Source organism: Alligator sinensis, unplaced genomic scaffold, assembly GCF_000455745.1.
Source record: "Alligator sinensis unplaced genomic scaffold, ASM45574v1 scaffold165_2, whole genome shotgun sequence".
NCBI lineage: Eukaryota > Metazoa > Chordata > Crocodylia > Alligatoridae > Alligator > Alligator sinensis.
In genome coordinates this window covers 946,701-966,485 of record NW_005841965.1, presented here as the reverse complement: position 1 = coordinate 966,485, position 19,785 = coordinate 946,701, and the positions used below count along the sequence as shown (strand labels likewise).

Below are 19,785 nucleotides of genomic sequence, written 5' to 3'. Positions count from 1 at the left end.
CAATGGGCCCTAAATTAAACTTAAAGAACATTTTCAATTATCCTTGACTCATAAGCCAACTTCTAATCAATCTATATAATTAATCAGTAAAAGCTACTGGAATTTAACGTCCAGTACAAAAAAAAATGTGTCATATAAGTAAACAATGCAGATTTACATGCTTAATAAATACTAATTACCAACCCAAGAGATTTCTGCAATATGGGCTAGGACTTGATTCTCCAGTAGGAAGATGAATAAAAATGGTTCAAATAGAATATAAGGAAGGAGAGAGAAAGAGAATGGGGGAAGAGGCAGAGAGAGACAACTTCTAAGTATAACTTTCATCAGCATACAGCATGTGACATGTAAATTAACACTTTATACTGTAGAGACCTGCTGAAAACATGTGCGCCAACTTTGCAGGCATGATATAACTGTTAAGTAAGCTCCAAAATGAGAGCTGAAAGAGATGTATATAAAATAAAATCAACCAAACAACCAATCAACCAATTGAGCAAACAAAAAACCCTAGCTAAAACCCTTGGGTAAATAATAGGAAACATATACCAGATTAGGCTGGAAAATGAAAACACTGTTTACTTTCTCTTGTTTCAATCCATAGCTCAAACATTTGTTGAAATGTATGTCATGCTTCTTTTGCTAGCCTGAAAGATCTATTTCCTAGAGAAAATAGACCAGTGGATTATGGGTGTAAATAGTACCAATTGCAAACTTCTGCAAAATGAATTTTGCACTATCTCAGATTTTTCAAGTCTCCATAGACATATGTTATCTTTTTGACAAGTAAAAACAGTTAAAAAGCCAAAGATGTAATTCATTCAATCTTCACAGGTTTATTAAAGCTGCGTAAAGTGAACTGATGTTGAACTTTTGAATCCCAAAATGTGGCCAGAGACCTGCAATGAATCAGGTCAGAGGCCAGGGGTACTGGAGCATGCCTCCCAGCCTGCTGGCCATTGCACTGCTCAGCCAAGTGGGGGCCATCCCAAATTGGCTGCCCAGCACACAACCCCCAGCTCGCTGTTGTCCCCCTTACCCCACTGAAGGAGGTTGAGGAGCCACCCATCCAAGTACCAGCCCATGTGGAAAAATCCCCCAGTGTAGGACCCTTCTCTGACCAGGCACTAAGTTACTCATCCTCATCCAGAATATATAATTTTTATTTTAAGTGTATTTCTGTGGAGGAGCAAGTGAGGTTATAAGTGAGAGAGTGTTTGAGAGAGACTGCAGGACTAATGGAAGGGTTGGTGAGAAGACTGAATCAGTGCTTTTTATATCTATCCTCTACACTAAATGGAAGATACTCGCCCAGGGGGAGCCGGGGAGGTTAGAGGTGACAGTCAAGATTTTATAAAATGTACCTATTTCAAATGCTATTTTTTCCCATTCTGTTGAGAAAAAGGAATTTCTGTTAGTCCAACATAATACATCAATAATAGATGCATGTTTGCCTGAATGCACATCATACTAAAGGCCTGGTTTGCTATTCATTCTTTAAGTTTTTACACAAGTAAATGTGGAGTCAGAACCAGCTGGGCAAGGCAGTAGTATAGGGGTACACTGATTCAGCAAATCTCTTTGGTGTGCTTGATCTCTAAATTGCTCCTTGAGGGCCTCTGGGTTGAGTCAATTTGTACATATAACATAAATCATCTACCTACCCTTGGGGTGAATCTGACCAATTGCTTCAATTTTCTACTAGTAAAAGGTTTTCTGTGGAGTTACACTCAAGCAAAACAGCAACAATACTCAAATGAAAAAGACCCTACACAGTAAGAGGAGCATGTTCAGATCTTAGTTTTGCTTTTGTTTTGCTATGGGATCTTGGGGAAATAAAATTCCTGCACTTCAATCTGTTTACACTTAAAATTAATTTAATAATTTTATAAATTCATAAAACTGTAAAGTGGTCCAGAATATTAACTTGTATGTCAGTTTAGGCAATGTGCAGTGTTGTGTTCTAAAACTGCAAGAGAAGATTGTCAGAGGATTTGGCAATGTGCCTTTTTTTTTTAACCATCTTTCTTTTATGTAAGTAAAAGGCAAATGACCCTTCCTTTTTTTGTCAGTGATATTCTTTAATGAACACTATGAGCACATCCAGACGTGTGTGAATGTTGGGTCCCTGGGGATAAGTAGCAGCAGCGCACCTTACACTGCCATTACTTGTCCCCAGGGAACACCTATGCTACATGTGCTTTGGTGCATTGTGTCTCTAGTGGGTTATGGAATAGAGAAAATCCCACACAATTTACTGATTCATTTTGATGCACTGGCTGGGGGAGTAGTTAGCTACTTGCACGATTTCACAATGATTACACACTTAATTCATACAACACAATTTTATTTTAAAATTCTTTGCTATGCATATAACACTGCTTAGCTTTAAGAAATACCACAAACATTAAAAACACAATAACTACATATATCAGAAACAATGCTCCGAATGCACTTCCTTCCCAAACAATGCTATAAGAATTAGTATTACAAAAACAACTACAAGTACAACTAAAAGTTAAGTTTGAATCAATACTATTATTTTCATAATATACTTACAATCCTAGAATTCCGAGAAGCCAAACACCTAAACATGGTTTCATTCCTCAGTAGTACAGTTTAATGGGTTGGCCTCAGTAGTACGGTTCAATGGGCTCACCTCAACAATATGATTCAATGGGCTGGCCTCAATACTGATAGGACTAAGTCCCCTTCCTTCAGTCCCTTTCGGGCGCTCTGCAGCTTCAGCGTGAACTAAGAGATTCGTGTTCACGGAGAGGGTGGTTCAGGTGATCAGTCTGATCCGGTCTACACTTGCGATTCTTCCTTTGTTGTTCTGCAAGTGAAGTTTACCTCCAAATTGGGACACTTTGGGGAACTTCCATATCACTGCAAGTGGCCTTTTCTTTCCAATCTTATCAAAAGGCCCTAGGGTTTGATCTCTCGGAACTCGGGATATTTGCTTAAGGGTCATTTTTAGGTTCTCTTTGTTAAAGGCCTCTAAAGATAAAATTAAAGAGTTAAGACTTTGAGCAAAGTCAGCAGCTTCTGCACGTAGACCAAAACAACGGCCTAGATAAGGAGATAAATCTTGTCTTCTTCCTAAACTGGCTAATGGGCAACTATTACAAACATTCAAACTATTTCATTCAATATGACACATTGCAAGGTGCCCCAGGTGGGGTTGGGAAGCTGGGGGTATGAAGCCTTCTGGGGCTGCAGCCATGGCAATTTATTTCACAGACATTAGGGCTGGAAGGGACCTCGGAAGATCATTGAGGTCTGCCCCAGGGGCAGGAAGTCAGCTGGGGTCATAGGATCCCAGCAAGATAAACATCCAAATGTCTCTTGAAGGCGTTCAATGTAGGTGCTTGAACCACCTCTGATGGCAGGCTATTCCAGACCTTGGGGGCTCGGACAGTAAAGAAATTCTTCCTTATGTCCAGCCTGAAAGTCTTGCAGGAGTTTGTGACCGTTTGACCTTATCATCCCTTGGGGCGCTCTGGTGAACAATCATTCCCCCAGATCCTGGTGGACACCCCTGAAAAACTTATAGGTGGCCACCAGATCACCCTGAGCCTGCGCTTTTCCAAGCTAAAGAGCCCCATACCTCTCAGCCTGTCATTGTAAGGTCTGTTTTCCTGACCTCCGATCATGCACGTGGCTCTTCTCTGCACTTTCTCAAGCTTCTCCACATCCTTTTTGAATTGTGGGGCCCAAAACTGGACGCAGTACTCCAGCTGTGGCCTCGCCAAGGCTGAGTACAAGGGGAGAATGACGTCCCGGGATTTGCTTGAGAAGCATCTATGGATGCAAGCCAGCGTTTTGCTCGCTTTACTAGCCGCAGCATCACATCGAAGGCTCATGTTCTGCCACATGAAGCCTGGCCGGCAGCCGTAGCATAGCTCCGGTACACCCGGCTCCACTTTTCAGCAGTGTGTGCTGGCTGATTGTACATTGCATTGGGGTTTTTTTCCACATTTTTTGTTGACCCCTGGATATCCAGAGGCCAAATCAAACCTGTGGGGGAAAAACCCAGTGCAATGCAGGCTCAGGCAGCATGCCCTTGCAGCATAGAGAACACAGGACTGTGCAGTATGAGGTGCTGCAAACGAGTTTGCAGTGTCACATACCTCACAACCGTGCTTGTCTGGACATGCCCGGTGTTGCAGAAAGTTCTTAGTATTACCTTCAGTGAAAAATGGAGGTAATTATTTGTTAATTCAGGAATTATATAGATTAAATGAAAAGAACCATCATTTGAGGATAGAAAAGACATTTAATATCAGAAATGAGATATATTTGAAATGTATTCTGCATGCTACTAGAAGCTTTATATGAATGTGTATATTTTTCTGGTGGGCTTTTACAGTATTGCTTATTAAAAAAATGTTAGGATTAGAATGATGATAAGAATGTGTCTTTCAATTGACTGAACAAATCTAAAAATTGAAGGAGGGAAGATTATTCCAATTTGTTCCCTTTTTAAACTTAATTAAATTAAATCAATTTTAAAAATGTGAAGTCAAAACATTTTATTTTGAAAATAGCAAATCAAACATTTTGATATTTTCTTTCATCTACTTCTTAAATCAATTGCTAAATTTGATCCCATGTAGTTTTGTCCTTTCCTCTCCACCCTCAAGCCAATATTTTGTAATTCACCAACCTTTCACCAACCTTTCTTTACAACAATGTTTTGCTAGTCCCTTTGGGATGCACACTGCCTGGATGAAAGCTGCTTTTTACCTGCTGTTCACCTAGCAAAATGGAAAGCAAAAGCAAGTGATTTTGGCAGATTTGAGTCAAGCCCTCTATCCTCTTCCACCTTTATAGCATTTGAAAATAAAAGCTTTCAACAGTCATTTTATTTGATTTGCGTTTGTCTTTTAAATACATTCCCAGGGCATATAAAGCTTAAAGGCATTTTCAGAATGTCACAGTCAACAACCAAAAATCCAAACAGTTCACAACCTAATTTTTATTAATACAGTGTTATTTAAAGTTGGAAGAAATCCAGCATGCTCTTATGCTATTAGAGCATTGTTTTGATTTACTGCTATAGTGTTTTGCATCCAAGATTTCAGTATATGTTATATTTAGTGTACCGTCATCATTATAATGAAATGTGCTTTAATGGCAACATGAAGGCAAAAGTGAAATATGGAGAAAATGACCCAAAGCATTTAAATTTCCTCCAGATTCAAATTAACTCACAGTCCTCCATCTTCCCAGGATACTTTGTACCTCCCCCCACCCTTGCATGGTGGATGGGCTAGCCTTGACCCAAGATATCTGCTCCATTCCAGCAGGGAGACATGCTCTAACACCCTCCAGCTTCTGTCCTGGGCCACTGCAGGCATGTTGGCTGCATTTTCAGAATCAAAAGTGATTGCCTGGTCATTTGCTTATTGATTCAATCTACTCAGCTTAGGCTAACCTTCAAAGATTGAATCAATTCAATCAATTGACTGTCTGTACTTAACCTGTATGGTAACGTGTTTCTGTGCATATGTACACTGTATTGTGTGCCACAGGAAAGCTTTTCATGATGATCATGTACCCATGAGATGCCTCTGGTCCAGAGTTACTTACGTTATTCTAACATTCTTAATAGTTTTGAAATGAGTTAACCTGAACTCAGTTTATCTTATTATACCGTGGGGTGTTTGGTGCTACGTCAACTGTATATAAGTATTAAGCCATGAATGGACGTGCAATTGTAGCATTTTGTGCTCGGGCACTTTATAGCACTACATAAGTGCAGTGTGATGAGGGGCATCCATACATTCAGAGCCACCCGCTGGAGTGCTACAATTTACTGCATAGGCACGCTCTCCAGCAAGCCTGCCTGTGAACCCAGTCACTGACAGCCTGCCCTTTCTGCTACCAAGGAAGAGGGACCACCAGGCAAGCTGTCAGTGATCAGCCACCCCTATCAGCACAGAAAGCACAGCAGACGTTCCCCTGGTACTGGAGTAGCAGGATGCTGTCTGACAGCTTGTTGCAATGATCAGAGCTGAAGCCATTGATCCTGGCTGACCCACAGCCCCATTCCTCAGCATGCTGTCAGGAAGTCAGCCACTCTTTCTTCCTTCTTCCCCTGGGTGGGGAGTAGGGAACGAGTACTAAGCCCTATGAGTCCTGGGAGTCTGAAAAGATCTTTTGTAGCACTACACATGATGGTGCAGGCATTACATGTAGCAGTGCAAAATGTAGCACTACAGAGAAGTCTCTTTTTCAAAATATTTTTGTAGCATGACAGGGGGCATGCACTTTTGTCCCTTGCAGAGCCTGTGTAGAGCTACAAAGACCTATGCTGTAGTATTATCTGTCCAATGTATCTGAGCAATATTTGGCATAATCTCTACCACCTGGTTTCCCCCTCCCTTTTTTAAAGCTGTGTGACATCCACTTTAAACAACCTGTACTACTTTTTCCAGTCAAAATGTTGATTGTCCCCCTTACTGTTGTGTTTCATAGTTGGAATGGTGCCTAATAAAAATCACTGGTTTATATTGCAGCAGCTGTTCTTTAGCTTGAGCAGCTTATTCTCATGTATTTACCTCATGTGTTTTATTGTCCTGTAATTATGCATCACTAAAATACAAGCAGTGACAATCTTGCAGTAAGTGGGCCCATCCCACTAATTTAGCCCAATAGTAAAACACAGATACTAAATGATAATAAAAAAGACACACAGAAAGGTAAGATAGTCATAAAATCTAGGGGAAATACATTTTTCAGTTCAGATTTTGAATTAATATTTTCATTTTGTTTTGAAGAAATAGTTTGGCTTACTTATTTGTAATAAAAGTTAAATCTTTCAAATGAAAAAGAATGGGGAAAGCTTTAAACAAAAAGTTTGATGAAAGGGGAAGGAAGCTGTCTTACCCTGTTGGTTTCATTTTAATATATGACAAAAATTATACCCATATCCCTTTACATTTATCTTCATTATATTGTAATTTGCATATTACTGTTATAGAAAACTGCCTCACTTAATTATGTAATCCATTCTTTCTAAATTGACTTTGTCACTTTTTTCCCCATTGTTTAGTAGATTATCTTTTTTTGCTATTATACTACTAAGTGAGCCATGTGATTTACTCTGGGTAGAGTTTGACACAGATAAATGAGTTTCAAAGAATATTATTTGAATAAGTCCAACCATACTTTCAGAAATATATCCTCTCTTCCCCTTTTCCCTCCTCCAACATGTATTGTATCAACCTCAAACTGTAGTTAGTTTATGTTAAGTGAAAAATAAAATAATTTTCTTAATTTTATTTTACATATTTTGTTGAAATGGACGAATCAAAAACATGGCTAAATTCATAAAGAGATTTAGCTGTAGCCATTCTCAGTAATGTATATCCTGTCCTGGCCCTGGATTATAAAACATGTTTTAGAATGAACCATAATCTGGATTGAAATACACCTAATTTATCTAAATACTGTTCCTAAAGAGATGACAATCTCTCTTTGTGTCATTTGATGAACTAAGGAAAGACAATGTATTGATTTTGCTTTGAAGAAAAAAAACCCTCCTAGCCAGGTTGTTTTTTCAAACCAAGAGATATTTAAGATCATCTTTCAAATTTATCTGAATAGCAAAAGTTTGAAAATGGTACTTAAAAGTTATAGTTTATCTCAAAGTAAACCCAATTGCCGGATCATTATTGACTCCAAGATGAACATGAGCCACCAATGCCAGACCACAGCCAGCAAGGCCAGCCATACCTTGTCATGCATCCAAAGATGCATCTCAAGCCAGTACAGAGAGGTGATACTCCCCCTCTATGCGACTTTGGTCAGGCCGCAGTTGGAGTACTGCATCCAGTACTGGGCACTGCACTTCAAAAGGGATGTGGCCAGCCTGGAGAGGGTTCAGAGTAGGGCCACCCACTTGGTGAGAAGACAGCAGGACAGGCCCTGTGAGGAGAGACTAAGAGACCTGAACCTGTTCAGCCTCAGCAAGAGGAGGCTGAAGGGGGACCTGGTGGCTGCCTACAAACTCATCAGGGGAAATCAACAGCAAATAGGTAGAGCCCTTTTCTCCCCAGCACCACCTGGGGTGACAAGGAACTATGGTTTAGGTTAGAGATCATAAGGCAATATTTTACAGTTAGGGTGGCCAAAATCTGGAACCAGCTTCCCAGGGAAGTGGTCCTCGCCCCTACCTTGGGCAAATTCAAGAGGAGGTTGGACCATCACCACGTGTCTGGTGTCTTGTGACCCCAGCATTCTTCCCTGCCTGTGGCAGGGGGTCAGGCTAGATTATCTGTTCGGGTCCCTCCTGACCCTAGCTACTATGAAACTATGAATCTTTCTATGGCAGTCATTTTTAGACAAGAAATTCTGCAGCTAGATAAGCCATTATGTATAACAGTTAGTTTGGAAAGGCTTTAAGCCACTGTATATTACAGCTGATAAGGATCTGTAGTTAAATGATGGATGATATCTCAAGTGGATGGTTTTTCATGAAACCCATAGTGTTTATTGTATGCAATATATGGAAGTTTAAAAAATAATTTTTGGTACTGAATCTTCAGCAGGGTAAGCTGCAGCACATTTCAGGTCTCCTAGTTCTATTTTCCTGCTTTTAAACAATAAGGGTACAAGCAGATGTTACATTTAGATTGGCCTAACTAGGGTTAGGTCAACCTAAGCACCAATCTCTGCAGATATTCAGGGAGGTTAAATAGGGCCATGAACTCTGAGTCCCCCCGGAGGCTGGGGGAGCATGGCAAGCTCCCACAGGTGGTGGCAGAGCTGTTGGTGGTGGAAGCATGGTGACGGTGAGCTGTGAGCTCCTGCAGGCAGCCACAATGCTGTTGGCAGGGGAGCGGGGGCAAGTGCCAGATGGCAGTTGGCAACCACCTGCAGATGCCACTGGTAGTGTCGGCGGTGGCCAGCGGTGATTGGGGACCACCTGCAGACACAGCCAATGATGTTGATAGTGAGGAGGGGTATGGTGAGCAGTGACCACCCACAGGTGCTGCTGGCAGTGTCAAGGGCACCTTTTTGCAGGGGGTGTACTGCCAAGCTCAGGGGGCTCACATGCATCCGTGTGCATCTCCTATGCATCGCCAATGAATTGGTCAAAAACTGGTGCGCCCAATCCCCATTAGTTCACTTGAGGAGGTGAACTAACTTAGATCAGTAATGGGTTAGCCTGACCTAGACGACCCCTATATGCATTTGGAGTGGAGCCCTGGGCCTGGGAAAGAACATGGAGAATCTGGAGAGGGTTCAGAGGAGGGCTACTTGCATGATTGGTGGCCTCCATAAAAGACCCTACAAGGGGAGGTTGAGAGATCTGGATCTCTTCAGCCTTCACAAGAGACATCTGAGGGAAGACCTTGTAGCAGCCTATAAGTTTATCAAGGGAAGACAACAGGGAATTGGTGATGCGCTATTTACCAGAGCACCCCAGGGAGTAACTAGGAATAATTGGTGCAAACTAGTGGAGAGTAGATTTAGGTTAGACATTAGGAAGACATTTTTTAGAGTAAAGGTGGCCAGAATCTGGATTGGCCTTCAAGAGAGGTAGTACTATCACCTAACTTGGAGGTCTTCAAGAGGAGGCTTGATAGTCACCTGGCTGGGGTCATCTGACCTTGGTCCTCTTTCCTGCCAGGGGCAGGGGGTCAGACACAATAATCAATTGTGTTCCCTTCTGACTACAATTTATGAATCTATGGGAAAGCCCAGCCACATCCCCCAGGCCTGGGGCTGTGTTCTTCCCACTCCCACCACCCTGTGTAGACTATTTTTAGCACCCCCAACCCTCCCTCCACCACAGAAAACACTTCCTCCAATCTGCCAATGCTCCTCCCCTATGAACCTACTAGCCCCACCCCGGACTTCCACCTGGCCCTCCTCCTCCCTCCCCCACCTTGACTTACTTATACTGGGTTCCCAGTGCAGCCCCCAGCACTTGCTACTGTGTGCACAAGCCACACCCAATCTATGATCACATGGTTTAAAGTAAGCAGTGTGATTGTAGACCAGGTTCAGTGAATGTCTTCACATACCCTATATCTTTATCCCTTTATACAGTACATAATACCTGTATAAATGTACCCTTTATACAGTACATTATATAAATTAAAAATATAATGTATTTTATATTACTATGGGCATTAGTTTTTTACAGATGATGAGGGCTACATAACCTGGAAAATACTTTTAAACTTTAAAGCTGAGGAGAAAAAATATTTCAAGAAAACGTATAAGCCTTAAATCTTTACGTTTCCTTTTCTCTTTCTTCAGTCAGTTTGCTGCTTTTGTACTTCTTTGAGACTTTTATTAAAAAAACAAAACAAAAAATATCCCAACCTATTACATCCTGTAAATGGCTCTTCAGAGATTTAATATTTAAGTTGATAATATAAAGCATAAAGAAAGCTTATCAAATGGTTCAAAAAGCTTCTTGCAGTTTCCTGTGTATTCTAATGATATTTCTAATTATAAAAATGGAAAATTGAGACAGAGAAGTCCTAGGTATTTCTATTCCTATAACAAAAAATCTAAAATAACTGAATTCCCTGAACGTATCTATAACAATCACAAGTAGGTTTTTGGTCATAGGCAATCCTGAAACATGTTGCTCTGATACCTAGGGTGATCACTTGTCCCTAGTTGGGCAGGACAGTCCCAGAATTGTAACCTCAAGTCCCAGTCTTGAGCTGCATGGCTCTTGGACAGCATTTGTCCTGAATTCTCAATTTCCTGCAGGGATCAGGAAATGGCAGGTGTCCCCTTGAAGGCTGGCAGCATTCCAGCCTTCAAGGGGCTGCTTTGGGCTGCCAGGAGCGGGATGCAGGGGGTGCTATGTGCAGGCATGCACCCACCCACATGCACATGACCAGGAGTACAGCCAGGCAGCATGAAGAGCAGCTCCCTGCAAGTATGTCTATCAGGGGCAGATTGAGGCCCCCACAGTGAAGGAGGGAGAGTGGGGGCACTGCCCAGCCAGAGCAGTGCATGGGGCCTGGGGCCAGGCTGTGGAGCAGGATGTAGCCATGAGCAGCTTATCCAGAGGATGGCATGAGGGTTGACTCCCTGCTGCTCCATGCACCCCCTGGTGGGGGAACGGGCATGGGGAGATGCGTGCCTCCCCAGATTTGTGCTCAGGGGTGGATGTGGGCTGCCCACTGTGGGCTTAGGGCTCCCCACCCTGCTTCCCGCCCCCTGGGAGTCCCATGCTGGCCGTGCTATCATGTTGAGGCACCCCCTGCCTACCCAGCAGCAGCAGGGACAACAGCAGTGATGTGGAGCTGTGCACTCACTGCTGCCAGGCAAGCAGAAGGCATGAGGCCGGTGCAGGCCTTCCAGGAGTGAGGCAGCAGGGTGGGGAGCCTTGGGCCCACAAAGGGCATCCCTCATCCACCCCTGCTCTGCTTGACTCTTCTCCCACCATGCCGGTGGAGAGAGGGGGAGAGGGAGAGGTGGGTATGTATCCTGCCTTTCCATTTTGACAAGGTGGGAACCCTACTAATACCTCTTGCTCTTTCAGTGGACTGATGGAATTAGAACTCTTTTTGAAAATTGTTTGGTTTGTTCAAAATCATTTGTTCTTTCCTCAGAAGGAGGTGCTGATATTTAAAGCATCCTCATTTGTGTCTGAGGTAGTATTCATTTGAATGCATGAGGCAGTTCATACCTCCAGAACTATTGTTTCAGGTTCTCAGCAAACTCCAGCAGATAAGTGCATGAGTCAACTCACTGCAAGTTTTGAATATTTTCTTCTAAGTTGTAACATCTGTAGAAGATGGGACAGGGAGGATTGTTGGGCAGAAATAAACACTGAGCTTGTTTTGTTTTTTCTTAACATGTGACTATATCTGTAACCAATTTTGCTTGTTTGTTTTTCAGAATGAAATGAATGCCATAGCATCATCAGGTCTCTTCTTCAAAGATGGTAAAAAGCGAATTGATTACATCTTGGTCTATAAAAAATCAAGTCTACAAATTGAAAAAAGGAGCACTTTTGAGAAAAACCTGAGGGCAGAAGGTTTAATGTTAGAAAGAGAGGTATATATTATACTTTATCTACTATGTAATGACCTTTACTTTACTACTGACAAGCTACTGAATTATAAGAATAATTTTAAAATATATATTTTTAATGTTTGTTTCTAATACATCAAATGATGAAGAGTTTGTCCACTTTTAAGGATGCAGTATTCCCGCTGAAAACAGTTTGAGTCTTAGTCCATTCATTTCTAGTCAGAATGGTCACTGCTTCAGTAGAACAATATGCCATTGCACACAGAACTACAAAATCTCCCAGATTTCTTTAAATTGTCAAACACTTAGCAAATAACAAGGTCAGTCTTTTAAAGGGATTTTCTCATGCAACATAATGCCTGGTATTAAATTAATCTACCCAAAAAGATGAACGTTTTAAAGATGCAGTCAATTTTAGTTCCCACCTGAGTGCATCTTCACTGAATTTTACAGTTATACCCATTTTAAATCTGAACCTTGATTTTAAAGCAACTAACTTTACCTTGTCCCTTCTAGACTTAAATGATTCAGCAAATAATAATCAAATAGACTGGTCAATTTACCATGTAGCAGAGCTATGGAGGGAAACTATAGCATATTCATATTTACAATAAAGGGTTTGCTGCATTTCTGTTCTTTTTTATAATTACATAAGGATCTTCATCAAAAGAAAATTAAATAGAAAAAATGATATTTTCTTTTATAACTAGCTTTAAATATGGGAACTTAATTTGCATTTGAAATTAATATGTTAAAATATATTTGTCAAAATGAATACATCTCCCAAGGTATTAAGTATCTTTATAAACTGAAGAAACATTTTATAAGAAACAGTGAGTGCAGAGTTCTCATTTATAGGTACTGATAAAATCCCTACATAGCAGCAATCCTAAACTGTTATTTGCCTTTTGCTCATGAAGACCTTGTTCATGGCCTTACTAAAGTTATGTGTATATGTTGCAAAGGAAAATGTAATAGTCTATGCCTGAAGTCCTGTAATCATAGGGTACATACAGATGTTGTACTTAGATTGATCTAACTAGGGCTAAATTCACCTAAGTGCTGAACTATAGGAGGTTTGATTAGGCAAAAAATGACTACCTCATCTAACCTAGTTCACTCGCTTGGAGATCTTGTGCTTAGATAAGCCTAACTAGGGTTAGCTTGATATAAGTGCCGAACAGTACAGGTATTCAGTAAGGTTAGATCAGGCAATGGCTGGCCTGACCTAACCTTAGTTCAGCTAGGAGGTGAACTATGTAGGTCTAACCTGTGCCCAATCTAACTCAAACTTTTGTACAGCACATCCTACAGATGGACAACCTCCCCCTCACAGACATACCCCCTCCCCATGGATCTGCTAACCTTCTTCCCCCCCGCCCCCATACAGCCCCTGACTTAGATTGGGTTTCTAGCCAGACTTCCAGCACCATCAAACATGTATACACATAGGAGTTGATCTATGATCACATGGCTTAAAGTGGGCTGTGTAATTTTAAATTGGGTCCTGGGAATATGTGTATGTCTTTAGTACAGCCCTCAGGCTAGGAAAGCCCAGCCACTCATCCCAGGCCCCAGTCTGCACTTTTCCTTCACTCTCCTGCTCCACCACCTTAATGGAGCTATCTTTAGCCCTTCAATCCCCTCACCCCTGGAGAGACAACATCCTCCCCTTCTAGCCTGCACACCTGCCAACCCCCCCCCCACCCCATCCTGGTAACAACCCTGATCACATCAACCTTGACTTCCAAAAGGCCTTTGATCTGCTATCCCATGATATTCTCATGGGAAAATTGGAGGATTGCAGGCTTAAGTGTGCAACAGTTAGAGTTAGATGGTTAGGAAGCTGTCTTTGGGGTAGGACCTATAAAGTTCTAATGAACATACCTCTGTCATCCTGGTGAGAAGTGGACAGTGGTGTCCTTCAAGGGTCAGTTCTTTGTCTAGTTCTTTTCAACATTGATTTGAATCATTGATCCAATCATTGATTTGGATAAGGGGGTGAAGAGCTCACTGGCCAAGTTCATGAATGACACCAAGTTATGGGGAAGCATGGTCATGCTCAGAGAGGCTGCAGATACAGGTTTGCAAATTGGGCAGATCAGAACCAGATGAAGTTCAACATCAAGAAATGTAAAGTGCTCCACCTGGGGATGAACAATTCCCAACATACCTACAGGCTTGGTGGTGGCAAACTGACCAGCACCATGACTGAAAGGGACCTACGGGTAATAATAGACCATAGTATGGATATGAGCTGTCAGTGAGATGCTGTAGCCAGCAGGAAAAATAATACTCTGGTATGAATCAATCAATGCATCTCAAGTAAAACCAAGGAAATTATTCTTCTGCTTTACTCAGCATTGGTGAGACTGGAGGTGGAGTACTGTGTCTGGTTCTGGGCACCATACTTCAACAAGGATGTGGTAATCACTTGAGAGAGTCCAGAGAAGAGTCACCCGTATGATCAGAGACTTGCAAGGCAAGCCATACAAGGAAAAGCTGAGGGACCTGGGACTCTTCAGCCTAAAAAAGACGACTGAGAGAAGACTTGGTAGTAGCATATTGCTACATCAGGGGAATACATCAGGGGCTCGGTGAACAACTGTTCACCAGGGCACCTTGGAGAAAACCAGGAGTAATGGCCAGAAGCTCCTGGAAGACCATTTCAGGCTTAACACTAGGAAAAACTTCTTCACAGTTAGGGTATCCAGACTGTGGAATAGGCTCCCTCCAGAGGTGATGCAGTCACCAACCCTGGAAGTCTTCAAGGGGAGACTGGACAGTCACCTCACTGGGGTCACCTGACCCCAGTTGTCTTTCTTGCCTAGTGCAGGGGGGCTGGACCCAATGATCTGGCAAGGTCCCTTCCAGCCCTTAAAATCTATTAATCTATAAACACTGCCCCCCCTCCCCCAACCAGCTAGCCTCCTACAGTCCCCTTGATTCCCTCCTGGACCCAATACCCCCCCAATCCCACCCACCCCTATCCCACCTTAACTTACTTAAATCAGGCTCCCCACACTGGCAAATGTTTGCATAGCTGGAATATGATCTACAGTCACACTGCTTAAAGGTGCCCAAACATACACTATATCCCAAGAATGTCTGTATGTGGCCTGAGTCTGTGGAATTACCAGTTAATTTCTCGGTAAGGTTAACTCTTGGTATAGGTGGAAGGCATGGCAGAGTGGTATGAATTATATTAAACTGGCAAGCAGCAACTTGCTGGCTGTATCTGCACAAGATGCTACTGCACAGTAACCTAAGTTACTGTGTAGTAGTGCCAGTGAACACCTTCTTTGTGATACTACTGAGCAGTAACATCATGTCACCATTTTTGCCATTTGACACTATTGTGCAGTAGTATCAGGCTACTGCACAGTCAGTGTCTTGTGTAGACATGCCCAGTGTGTGTGAATTTTTTTTTCTGTTTACTGAGTAAGCTAAGGTGCTGGCTACATTGAAAGCCACTGCAAATCTCATGACATTCCATGGAATTGTTTTGTTGTCCTCTTTTTCTGTCCCATTTCACTTTCTGTCCCATTTGTTCCCTCCCTAATGCCAGGGATGAGTCACAGCCAGTAACTTCCTGTGCCACCTGGAGTAACAGAAAGCAGCACTATAGCTTCTCCATGACAGTGGGAAACTGGACTGAGGCAGTACTCTAGACAAGCGCAGGTGTGTTCCAGGGAGCAAAGGAGGCACAAATGGAGGCTGGGTCAGATATTGTGATCTGCATGGGATGTCCCATGTTTATATTCCTCCCAGGGGGTCATAAGCACTTTATCTGTACAAAGTGTAAGCTGATGTCTGCCCTGGAGAAAAAGATTCACAGATTGGACTCATGGGTATCCATGCTGCATTGCATCTGGGACCAGGAATATTACTTGGACAAGAGTTATGAGAAGCTGGTACTGGAGGGGCCAAAGGGTAATGAGGAGAAGTAGCAGCATGTGACTACTTGAAGAAGGAAGGTCCCTATAATTGTCAAGGAGTGAATTAAAGTCAGGAACCACTTTCAAACATTCTGCAGTGGAACTGCTGAGGAAGAGACAGAGGAGAAGACATCTGCAGGTATGAGGCCAAGGAGTCAGCAGCCTAGAGAGCAGGAAGTGCAAGGCTCCAAGGACAGGGGCTCCAGGACCACTGCACCAAGAAGGAAGAGAAAAGTGAGAGTGGTTGGTGAATCCCTTCTGCAGGGGACAGAGGCACCAATTTATCACTCAGATTTGGGCGCTTAGGAGGTGTACTGTCTGTCTGGAGCCCAAATTCAGGATGTCACAGAGAGTCTGCCAAAGGATATCTATCCTTTAGACTAATACCTCTTCCTGCTTGTCCATGTAGGCAACAATGATACTTTCAGGAATGACACTGACAAGAGCAGAAGTGACTATGTGGTTCTTGGCAGAAGGATTAAGGAGCTTGAAGCTTGGATGGCATTCTCGTGGATCCTTCCCATGGAAGGCAGAGGTCCAGGCAAAGACCATTGTAACCTGAAAGTGAATGAGTCAATGAGATGGTGGTGTCAACATGAAAGCTTTGGCTTTTTCAACAGTGGGTGGATATTCTTGGGTGGAGGGCTTCTATCAAGAGATAGGATCCATTTTATGAGACTGGGGAAGAGCATCTTTGGACATTATCTGGCCAACATAGTAAGGAGAACTTTAAACTAAGTTTCATGGGAGATGGCGATCAAAATCCTCCAGCAACAGAACATGCAGTCCAAAGGGGAAAGGACTGAAAGAAGCAATTCAACTCTGGGAAAGGGCCAAAGAGCTATGGGACTGCAACAAGTGGCATAAAAAGGAAGTGAGGAGGTCAAGATGCAAAAAACATCCAATGCATATATAACAATGTGAGATGTATGAGACATAAACAAGGTGAGTTGGAAGCTACAGCCTGTGAAAAGAACTACAATTTGATTGGAATTACCAAGACCTTATGGCACAGCTCTTATGACTGGAATGGATATATCAAGGGTTACATTTTTTCAGAAGGGCAGGGTTGGGAGAAAATGTGGTGGTGTTGCCCTGTATGTCAAAAATACATACACTTCTTCCTTGGTTTAGGAGGAACACATGGGCAAAGCACAATGCATTTAGGTGAAGATGAAGATGGAAGAGACAGTACTGATATGATGTTGTTAATTTATTATAGCCCACCTAATCAGGAAGAGGAGGTGGATGAGGCACTCATCAAGCAGGTGACAGATCTATTCAAAAGCTTTGGCATGGTACTGGTGTGAGACTTCAGTTATCCATACATCTGCTGGAAGAACAATGCAGCCAAACATAAAATGTCCAGCCAGTTCCTAATTAGTGTGGGGGGCAATCTTCTCCTCCAGAAAGTGGACAGTACAATTAGGGGATCATCTGTCTTGGATCTATTCCTGACCAACAGGGAAGAACTGGTGGAGGATGTGAAGGTGATGGGTGACTTGGGAGGAAGTGATCATGATATGCTAGAATTCCAGATCCCAAGGCAGGGAAAGCATGAGCAGCAAAATGAGGGCACTAGGTTTAAAAAAGCTGTATTTCATCTGGCTCAAGGAACTGATAGGCATTGTATCATGGGAGGATAGATTGAAAGATAAAGACACCCAGGACAGCTGGGAGCTTTTAAGGGGCATAGTATTGGAAACCCAACAAGAAATTGTCCCAACTCAGTGGAAGCCAAGGAATGGCAAGAGACTGATGTGACTACACAAGAAGCTTCTAAAATGTCTCATATACAAAAGGAAAGCATACAGACAGTGGAAGAAAGGGCAGCTGACTAAGGAGATGTACCAGGAAATAGCAAGAACCTGCAGGGACAGAATTAGGAAGTCAAAGATAAAGAATACGCTGCCCCTGGCAAAGGAGGTTAAGGATAACAAGAAGTTCTATAAGTAAGTTGGCCAGAAAGGAAGGACCAAGGAACAAGTCCTTGGGTCCTCTGTTAACAAGCCAGGGGGAGTTCCTAACCAAAGGTACAAAGATGGCGGGGCTACTCAACAGTTATTTTTCCTCAGTCTTCACAAAAAATTAAGCTGCCAGGCACCTAATAGGGATTATATGGATAACAAAGGGGACAACCTGAAAAAGGAAATAACAAGACATGGCCACAGAGCTTTTATTGGGTCTGAATGAATTCAAGTCAGCAGGGCCAGATGAGATTCATTCCAGGGTCCTGAAGGACCTGGCAGAGGATATCTTGGAGCCCTTGGCAATGATCTTGATGAAATCATGGGACAGGTACCAGAGGACTGGAAAAGGACCAATGGAGGAAGAAAGGTTCATCACAAGCAGCCAGCATGGATTTATGAAAACCAAACCATATCAGACAAACCTGATCTTCTTTGTCAAAGTAACTACTTAGGTGGATGAAGAAAATGCTGTGGATATAGTGTATCTGGACTTCAGCAAGGATTTTGACAAGGTCCTACATGACCTTCTGATAAACAAATTGGAGAAATGTGGGCTGGATAAAACTACTTCAAGGTGGATAGATGACTGGCTTAATAGATGTAAGCAAAGTATAATTATTAGTGGGTCTGTACCAGAATGGCAGGAGGTTTCAAATGGAGTCCTACAGGGGTCTGTCCTAGGCCCAGTGCTGTTCAGTTGGGAAGGATTGTAAATAAGTTGGAGGATGAGAGCACAATTCAGAAGGATCTCAACAGATTTGGAAAGTTGGGCCAGAGCTAACAGGATAAAGTTCAAAGTGGACAAATGCAAGCTGCTACATCTCGGAAGGAATAATCAAAAACACAAATACAAAATGGGTGACAACTGGCTGGATGGCATCTCTATGAAAAAGGACTTGGGAGACTTGGTAGACCTGAGTCTGCAGTGTGATGCAGCTGCACAAAATGCCACTGTGGTTTTGGGCTGCATCAATAGAAGCATTAGATGCAAGACATGGGAGGTGATAGTGCCTCTCTACTCGGCACTTGTTAGGCCTCATCTGGACTACTGCATGCAGCTCTGGGCTCCACATTTTAAAAAGGACATAGAGAAGCTAGAGAGGGTCCAGAGGCAGGCAAGAAAGATGATCAAGGGCTTGGAAAGCAAGTCATATGAGCTGAAGCCGAAGGATCTAGACATGTTCAGCTTGTGGAAAAGGTGCTTAAGAAAGAACATGATAGCAGTCATCAAATATTTGAAGGACTGCCATAAAGAAAAGAGAAAGCACCTTTTCCCTCTTGCTGCAGAGAGCAGAATGTGGACCAATGGCTTGAAGTTTCAGCAAAGTAAATTTAGACTGGATATCCAAAAACTTCTTCACTGTGAGAGTAGAGAGGCAATGGAATAGACTGCTTAGGAAAGCTGTGGACTCTCCATCACTGGAGGTGTTGAAGAAGAGGTTGGACAGCCACTGGTTAGGGATGATCTAGGTGTAGCTAAAACCTATTTTCTACCATGGGTATTTCCCATGGGTTTTACTGGTTGTTCCCCTTCCCCCCTCCCCGCCTTTTTTTTCTGCTATATGGATCAGGTGGTTTTCCAGTCTGCCCAGAGGCACTGAATGTTGGCTACATCTAAGGCTGGGAACTTCAACTGGGGTGTGCCGATTCTTCTGCTAGGAGCAAAACTGCAGGTTCCTGACAAGAGGGTCTTGCTGTTCTGCTCAGGGTCCGATCACCATATTTGGAGTCAGATCAGATAGGTGTGGACTATAGGTGATTTTGCCTTCCTCTGTAGTGGGGGCATGACTCTCTATTCAGGATCTCTTGAGCATATATTGTCAACATTTTATAGAATCAGGACGTTGACTGCCGTGGTT

The 19,785-nt window shown here is 42.7% G+C and overlaps 1 protein-coding gene across 1 annotated transcript in view; it reads left to right on the top strand.

Annotated features, from left to right (window-relative positions):
• ANO3 (anoctamin 3) overlaps positions 1-19,785 on the top strand; it is a 462,814-nt gene that overhangs the window by 330,608 nt on the left and 112,421 nt on the right. The window contains 1 exon segment of the mRNA XM_006020701.3: positions 11,884-12,042. Within this exon segment, the coding sequence (XP_006020763.1) occupies positions 11,884-12,042 (159 nt within the window).